General features: G+C 42.8%; 1 protein-coding gene across 1 annotated transcript in view; it reads left to right on the top strand.

Annotated features, from left to right (window-relative positions):
• The first annotated feature begins 242 nt into the window (after positions 1-242).
• Positions 243-9,026, top strand: part of LOC141084892 (sialoadhesin-like) — a 78,316-nt gene continuing 69,532 nt past the window's right edge. Inside the window, exons 1-2 of the mRNA XM_073569846.1 lie at positions 243-500; positions 6,685-6,927. Coding sequence (XP_073425947.1) covers positions 284-500; positions 6,685-6,927 — 460 coding nt within the window. The 5' untranslated portion in view covers positions 243-283. The remainder of the gene's footprint in view (positions 501-6,684; positions 6,928-9,026) is intronic.

The following is a 9,026-nucleotide window of genomic DNA, read 5'->3' as shown; positions in this document are numbered from 1 at the left end:
AACCTGACAGTGTCTGTAGTTTACTTAGCAAAATCCTGCTGACAGGTTCTCTTTAATTACCGGTTAAAAAAATAATCATAGTGATCTTTAAAATTAGAAAAAAAGTTCTGCCAGCAGCCACCACCACTGGGTGACACAACCTTTACGTGTTTACCACATACGTGATGCTGAACATAGAGAGGCTGCAAAACTCTTCTTTTAATTCTTTTAAACATTCAAATATTTTCTTTTCACAGATGCCCCTAAAAATGTGGCTATCACTGTCATCAATAAGGGTGAATTAATGGAAGGAAGTGATGTGACTTTAAGATGCAAAAGTTTCTCCAAGTCTGAGGTATATGAGTATGAATGGTACAAAGGGAAAAACAAAACCAAATTACCCGACAGCGGATGGGAAATCACAGTGAGGAATGTGACCTGGGATGAGGAGCCATATTCCTGCACTGCACTAAACCATGTAGGAAGAGGAGAATCGGCCCTGACCGAGATACCTGTGCTTCGTATGTATACAACCTGGAGCAATATCTGATATATAAGATAAGCTTTGTATTCTACAAATCTGTGTATTTGTTCTGGATAATAATTGTTGATAGGAGTTTTCTTCTACTTTGTTGGCTTCTTTACATTTGACCACCTAATTTTCTGTACAATGATGTTGGAATAAGAGCGTCATAAGCTTCAGCGTGTATTTTGCAGGTACAACCCTCCATAAAATATTCTGCTATTTATTATTTTCAATAATGGATTAAAAAATGCAAAATCTAATCAATTTACACATAATAGCTAAAACAAGTCTATTGAAATACTAATAAAAAAAAATTACAGGACATAAAAAGAAGAATAGTATACTTCCTGTTTTAAGTCAAAGAAAGAATCAGCTGTGATACCCTGCTGTCCTGTCTGTATACTCTCTTTTGCTTCCTCCCAGGAGATGTGGTATGATCAGACCATGTTCCTGCATGGTCAGACGCAGCCATTACATAGTACAGAGCAGGGACACATTAATAAGATTATCTCAGCACAGGAACATTTTTTTTTAAACATATCCAAAGATCTATTAATTAAAATGATTAAAATTAACTTTTGTCATATGAAAACCCATTTAGGTACTGTAGCTTCATGGGGTGTACACCTTTAAGTACCGTATATACTCGCGTATAAGCAAAGATTTTCAGCCTATTTTTTTCCCTTTTTTTGTGGCAAAATTAGGGGGGTCGGCTTATATACGAGTGTATACAGTATATGGTTTATTGACAATGGGGGAGGTTTTCCCTGCTTTGTTGGAGTTCTGAGCGGGGGACAGAATGGGTTTGAGAGCCTTAGGCTACTTTCACACATCAGGTTTTCAGCGTCAGGCGCGTTCCGGCGTCGTGCCGGAGCGCCGGATCCGGCAAATGTTTTGTAAAACCGGATGTGACAGATCCGGTTTTCTGCCGGATCCGTCTTGCGCATGACAGCCAAAACCAGATCCGTCTCATCCGGTTCATCCGGTTTTCGATCCGTTTTTCGACGTATTACGCCGGATCCGGTTTTTAAAAAGGCCCCTTGTGGCCGTCCGAACGGGATTGGCTACTGAAAAACTATATATACCGTGTTCCTACAGCCCTTCTTTGACAGGTTGTAGAGGAGAAAGTGCAGGTTGGAGAGAAGAGCAAGTTACTGGCGAAGATGGATGTTGTGATTGGAAATATTTTGAAGAATTTGGATTTTACAGCGGAGGCGAATCTTTTGAGGGTGATTGTTCTGGAGAAGGAGAGAGCGAGACAGCAGCGCATCAGGCATCGCAGACGACGTTTGTGGATCCACCCCATCACAGCCAAGAGAATGACGCGTGGGGTCTATTCTACACTCTGCATGGACCTTAGACGAAACCCGGATACATTTTTTGGATATGTTCGGATGAAAATGGAGAATTTTGATTACTTGGTGGAGCGCATTGCACACCTCATAAGAAAATCGGACACCTATTGCCGCTTCTCTGTTTCACCCGCAGAGCGTCTGATGGTGACTTTAAGGTAAGCCACATTTATTGGATATGCCTCGCATCAGAGCACACTTTCACTGCAATCTTGTTGGTGGTAGTTTGTATCTCCAAGTGTTATAGTTGAGTTTTGGTATGTAATGCCGTGATTTTAAACTAATTGATTGTTTTTTAATTCCCCACAGATTTCTTGCAACTGGAGAATCCCTTTCGTCACTGCATTTCCAGTACAGACTCGGGATTTCCAGCATATCTGGAATAGTGAAGTACACATGCCGTGCACTGTGGGACTCCTTAGCTGAAGAGTTTTTACCAGATCCCACAACAGATAGGTGGATTGAAATTTCAGAAAAGTTTCAACAGATATGTCAGTTTCCGAACTGCTTGGGCGCTGTGGATGGGAAACATATCCGCATTGTAAAGCCAGCCAGATCGGGATTGGAATATTTCAATTACAAGAAATATTTTTCAATTGTCCTCATGGCCATTGCTGACGCGGAATACAAATTTATTGCTGTTGTTATTGGGGCCTATGGTCGCTCCAATGACTCTCAAGTTTTCAAACTGTCTGCCATGGGGCGTAAACTGTATGGAAACACCTTCCAGTTCCCATCCCCTAGACCGCTGCCGCAAACATCTGGTCCACCTATGCCATTTGTCTGTGTAGGGGATGAAGACTTCCAGCTGTCAGAACACCTTTTGAAACCGTACGGTAGCAGAGGATTGTCAAGAACAAAACGCATTTTTAATTACCGCCTCACAAGAGCAAGAAGAATGGTTGAATGTACCTTTGGTATTCTGACAGCCAAATGGTGGGTCCTATTGACTGCGATCAACCTCAAGACAGAAACTGTGGAAGAGGTGATCAAAGCTTGCGTGGTACTCCACAATTTTGTTACCTGCAAGGAACCCATTTCCATTGAGGACACCTATGAAGAAACCACCTTGCAAGATTACCATGACATTACCACTGGAAGTTCTGTGACGGTTTCAGTAATGAGGGACAATTTTGCACTATACTTTATGTCACCTCAAGGCAGAGTACACTGGCAGGATGACAGAGTATGAAAGATTTGTGCCGTTAACCAAACTTGTCTACCTTCTGTACCAACAGTATATACCTTTGCCAACCAAAGTTGGCTATCTTGTCATGGTCTTACTATTTTTACCTTTAGGCCACAGGTGTGTACCTGGTTGTGTTTTATGCAAAGTATTTCACCTTTTAACAAAAGTTGTGTACATTGTTAGGAAATCACCAACAATAAACACAACTTTTTAGGTGAAATACTTTGCTTCAAACACAACCAGGAACACAACTGTGGCAAAAAGCTAAAATTTACCCACAGTTATATACCTGGTTTTGAGTACCTTTTTACCTTTTAAATACCCTGTATTTAACCTTTTTTTTAAACATATTTCGCCACAGAAAGAAATGACAGACAACCAGTGTAAACGATAATTTAACCTTTATTTAAAATTTTTTTTTTTTGTAAACTGTTTTTAAAGTTAAAAAAACTTTTTTAATAAAGGTTTGAAACCAACTGGGCATTTTTATTACAAAACACACATTATAAATCGGTGTAGTGTGGGGTGGAAATACTGCTGGAGGGGCTGCGGGACACTTCGACACTGGGAGTGTGGAGAGAGGACTGGGATCGTGGTGGGGAAGGAACAGTTAGAGGTGAAGGTGTGGAAAAAGCTACAGAATGGGTGGACATGTGGGAGGCAGAAGAGGTGGTGGGCGGTGGAGTGGAGGGTTGGGCAGGGACTGTAGGAGCAGATGATGTTAATGGAAAGTTGTATGGGGAAGGAGTTTGGTACGGGGAAGGAGTTTGGTACGGGGCAGGTTGCTGGAAGTGGGGAGATGTCTGGTATTGGGGAGGTTGCTGGTACTGGGGAGGTTGCTGGTACTGGGGAGGTGGCTGGTATGTAATAGGAGGGGGAGAATGGAAAGTGGCTGGAGGGTGTGCAGGTGGAGGAATTACTGGGGTGGGAGGAGGAGGTTGGGAGGTAACGTGCTGGATATCACCGTGGCATGAATGCATTACATGCATCTGCTGGCTAGGAGAGAGCGTTTCCATGCGCTCCACAACAGACCTGAAAAAGGTGTGGTTTGGCGAAGATCTTGCTTCTGAATGCATGGTTTGCAGAAGTGTCTTCACCTCCAGAATGCTGGAGTTGATCTGCTGAAAGCCTGCGGAGATTTGCTCTGACAAGACTTTTAGACAGTTATGGAAAGATGCATTCAGATGCAAGAACTCTGGCGCATAAGTCTTTTCCTGACCCCTCTGCCGCTGCCGCCCAGTACCCGCAGGTGTACTAGAGGTGGCAGGGGCAGAAGGGTGGGGTAAAGGGAAAGCGATCTCCTCACCAGCAGCTTCATGTAATGTAGGCGGCCACGATGCTCCTGTGCTGGTGGATGGGACAGATGGGTCGAATGTATGGGAAGGCTGGGAAGGTGCAGATGTACCTGGGCGATCGAAGTGTCCCTCGGTGCTGGTCTCCTCAGGGATCGCCTCAGTAGGGTCCAATCGTGCAGGCTCCCGAGTGCTGCTCACCGTGCTGTGGAATAAAGAGAAAAAAAAACAATTAAAATAGTGATATGGCATGGCCCTGGCTGAAAAAAAAATTGTTACATCTAAACATTTTTTTTTCACATGTGGTGTGTAATATTTACCTTCTGGTGACCATTGTATCCCAGAGGAACGACAGGGCTGGTGCGTACTTGTACTTGCTCCTGCGTCCTCCAGATCCACTCGGGGCCCGCATCTCTTTATTGAACTCCTTCTTGAAACGATCCCTCACAGACCGCCACCGCTTCACAATTCTGTCCCCTGAAACGAGAAAGGACAAAGTGGTTAGTATACAACATCAGTATTTCCCAAACTCCAGTCCTCATGGTCCCCAGGGGTCATGTTTTCAGGATTTCCATAGTAAATAGAAATCCTGAACACATGATCCGTGGGGACCACGAGGACTGGAGTTCGGGAAACACTGGTTTACATCAAGCAACCGGTACTGTATATACTTACGCTCTTTAATCTGGGCCCGAGCTTCGAGGTCATCCCAGCGGTCCACAAGGAGCGAACAGATTTCCTCCCAGAGTCGTCGGGTAATGATAAGGTCAGCGTGGCGGCGGTCAGCCTTATTCCATAGCGGCTCCCTTTCTCTGACGAGATCGATGAGGTGGTCCACATCAATTCCTCCATCCTCACCATCAGAGTCGGGAGCACGCTGTGAAGGCTGTTAAAGTAAAATAGAAAAATAGCAAAATTAGTCACCACACTTTAAGACATGAAATAAAAAGTGTACCAAAATTTAACTTAAATATTATACTTACACGCTGGTGACCGCCGCGTTGCTGTCGCCGACGACCCTGGGAGGCACTGTGAGGACCTCTTGGCCGAGCACCAGATTGGGAAGACTAGAGAAGAAAATAAAAAAATTTATGTGTTTGGATGTTGGCATATTTGTTTGCTGTGTGATGTCTGCGGTACATTGCTTTCTATGTGTTGTGTGTAGTGTGATGTTGTGTTTCTGCTTTTGATGCAAAAAACTTACCAATTGTGAGCCCACTCCAGGTGTCTGTCCACCCCTTTCTTCTTCTTCTGGGAGCTCCTCTTCAGCTTGTGATTCCTGTTTTGAAATAAAAGCCAATGAATAGACATATATTACAGAGATGATGGATTTTGAAAATAAAAACTTACCGTCAAACGCTGATGATGCGAGGGAGGGCTCCCAGAAGATGTGCTGTCCTCTTGCTGGCCAGACTCCATGGCTGTGGGTGGTGCTGCTGCTGCTGCTGCCAGTGCTGCTGCTGCTGCATCTCTTGGGCGGCTGTTGAATAAAGAGAAACAAACGGCCAATGAATATCTTGATATTCCTTGGCCCTAGTTTTGAGGAATGGGGGATTTGATAATTACCGTCTCTCATCTGCTGCTGGACTCCCCTCCCGTTGTTCAGCATGTTCCCTTTGCTGCTCCATTTGGGGTGGTGGTGGTGCTGATGGTGCTGCAGTGGTCTCCTGCCTTCTCCTGCGCCTGGTTCCTGTCTTGGGTGGCATGTTGGGTGTGGCTGAGGGTCCCACTGTCATGCTTTTATATATGTGTGCTGTGGGCAGAGCTACTGAGCATGCTCAGACCCAAAAAAACAGATCCGGCCACCGGATCCGGCTTTCGCCGGTTCCGTTGCATTGCGGCGCTCATAGACTTTCATTGTGTGAAAAAGCCGGACGCGCTGGTTCCGTCGGGTCCGGCTTTTTCGCTGGAGACAAAAAACGTTACAGTAGCCGTTTTTTCCAGACGCCGGATTGCGACACATTGCCGGATCCGGCGAAAACCGGATGAAACGCATGGCCATCCGGCGCAAATGTAAGTCAATGGGGGGGAAACCGGATCCGGCATTGCATTTCGCCGGATCCGGTTTTTGTCAAAAGAGCCGGATCGCGCCTGACGGCGAAAACCTGATGTGTGAAAGAGGCCTTAATAATGATTTAATAATAATGAATGTACAATTTTATCCTCTTCTTTTATTCTGTATTGACAGATGCTACAGCTTTGTCTGGTAGCTGGAAATGGAAAATGTTTGTTTTTGTTCACTAAAAAAGTGAATTAAATTTATTGGGAAAAAAAATCTATTTTGGGTTCAGCACCAAATTATTTATCATCCTGGATGATATTTATTTGATCTTCTTCCTTCTGTAGATGCAGCAACTGGAGTTCACATCACTGTGAAGAATGAAGGTAAATTCACTGAATTGGTCTGTAATGTTGTAAGCAGCCGACCTGATGTAACTCACTACACCTGGATGAAGGATGGATCCATATTACAGAGTGAGGCAGGAAAGACTCTGACTGTAGACAACAATGAAGACAGCTCCGGGCAATATTCATGTGTTGCTCACAACAGTGTCGGAAATTCCACCTCTGCAGAAGTCTTCCATAATGGTAAGTGTTCTGGAGTCATAAGCATTTTTACGACAATTACTGTAAACATTTTTCATTGGTTGTATAAAAAAACATGACTTCAGGAGAACACTGCAACAAGGGAATGACATTTATTTTTACCAGGATGTCACTCTCAATCAAACTTTATCCAACCATGAAAATGTCCATAAATGTTTATCATTAAGGCTGTGTCTTCCATCCATTTTAGAGGAGTTTTTCTTCTTTTCTCGTTTACTTATATTCTCCTAAAACAAACTGACTGGTATAAAATATTTTTCCTCAATTCATTATGTGATGGACCTACGCACTTGAAGGCATGAGCAAAGATTATATTTGTTCAGGTGCCCATTGGTCCCTTTTAAAAACAATCGTTGGCTATCGATGGATTATCATGACAGATAGGGGACTTCTGAAATTCCCTCTCCTCGGTTCTGCGATCTGTGAGGACATTGTATTTTTTTCTTATATAGTATATATCAATATGTAGTGCCAGCATTTAAACCATCACGGGTTCAAGTATGGCGATAGAAAATGTATAACTGGTTAAGAAAGGATGAACTTACTGGACCTAGGTCTTTTTTTAATCTTTGCAATTATGTAAGTCTTCTAGGGAAACTAAACAGTAAAATAAATGATAAAAAGAAAATGTTTAAAAAAATGGAAAATCTATAAGTTTGCATCAATTCTCTTTTCCCCAGCTTAAAACATTTGTTAAAAAAAATAACCATGTTTGGAATTGCCAAGTTCAGGAAAGCATAATCTATCAAAATATGAAATGAATTACCGTAATCCATAAAGTAAATGACATAAAGGATAATAAATGGAATCACTAAAGTTGCTGTTTTTCTATCTTCCCAACTCATCTAAAAATGTTATACAAAAAAAACAAAACATTATATTTATCCCAAAAACGGTAGCATTAAGAACCATCAAATTAAAGATGAGCAAATTTGAATTTGCCTGTTCTTGTGGATTTTCGAAAAAATTGATTTATTGCTTGCAAGTTTAACGTCCCTTTTTATGTTCTCTCCAAGACTTCAGAGCATAAAACATTAGATGCAATAAAAATATCTCTCTGGTCCCTCCACTCCTTATAATCACCCATCCGGTCCTCACCACATCTTATCACCCCCCATGCACTGAATATCTGGGTTTCCTCATGGTAGGCCAGGACATTTTGTTCTGATAAAACCCCTGATTCTGCGCAAAAGTGCATAAGGTCACAATGTCATAATGTCACAATGTGTGCTGTGACTTTGATGCACATTAACACAAATCATAGAATCATAGAATCGTAGAGTTGGAAGGGACCTCCTGGGCCATCTGGTCCAACCCCCTGCTCAAAGCAGGATTCGCTAAATCATCCCAGTCAGATGTCTGTCCAGCCTCTGTTTGAAGGCTTCCATTGAAGGAGAACTCACCACTTCTCGTGGCAGCCTGTTCCACTCATTGCTCTCCCTCACTGTCAAAAAGTTTTTTCTAATATCTAATCTGTGTCTCCTCCCATTCAGTTTCATCCCATTGCTTCTAGTCTTTCCTTGTGCAAATGAGAATAAAGTTGATCCTTCTACAGTGTGACAGCCCTTTAAATGTCCCAGGTAGTGATGAGCGAGAATACTTGATGCTTGGGTTTTCCCCGAGCATGATTGGGTGATCTCCAAGTATTTTGGCGTGCTCGAAGATTTTGTGTTTGTCAACTCAGCTGCATAATTTGCGGCTGCTAGACAGCTTGAATACATGTGGGGTTGCCTGTTTGTTAATTATCCCACACATGCATTTACACTGTTTAGCAGCTGCAAATCATGCAGCTGTGTTGACAAACACTAAATCTCGGAGCATGTCAAAATACTGGGAGATCACCCGAGCATGTTCGGGAAAACCCAAGCAACGAGTATACTCACTCATCACTAGTCCCGGGTCTCATGATAAGCTGGAAGTTCAAGCTTAGCATGAAGAGACCCAGAGATATCAATGCTGATAGCAGTGATAAAAAGATTTGATGAGGACCAGACAGATGAAGATTATGAGCAAAGGAGCTAGATATGTGAACATAAGGTTTATTTTTCATTTATTTGTCTTTTCACAAATCAAAAAAATGG

The sequence above is a fragment of the Dendrobates tinctorius genome, unplaced genomic scaffold (genome assembly GCF_039654945.1).
Source record: "Dendrobates tinctorius isolate UK_male_01 unplaced genomic scaffold, ASM3965494v1 ptg000028l, whole genome shotgun sequence".
Taxonomy (NCBI): Eukaryota; Metazoa; Chordata; class Amphibia; order Anura; family Dendrobatidae; genus Dendrobates; species Dendrobates tinctorius.
This window is presented reverse-complemented; position numbering and strand designations above follow the sequence as displayed.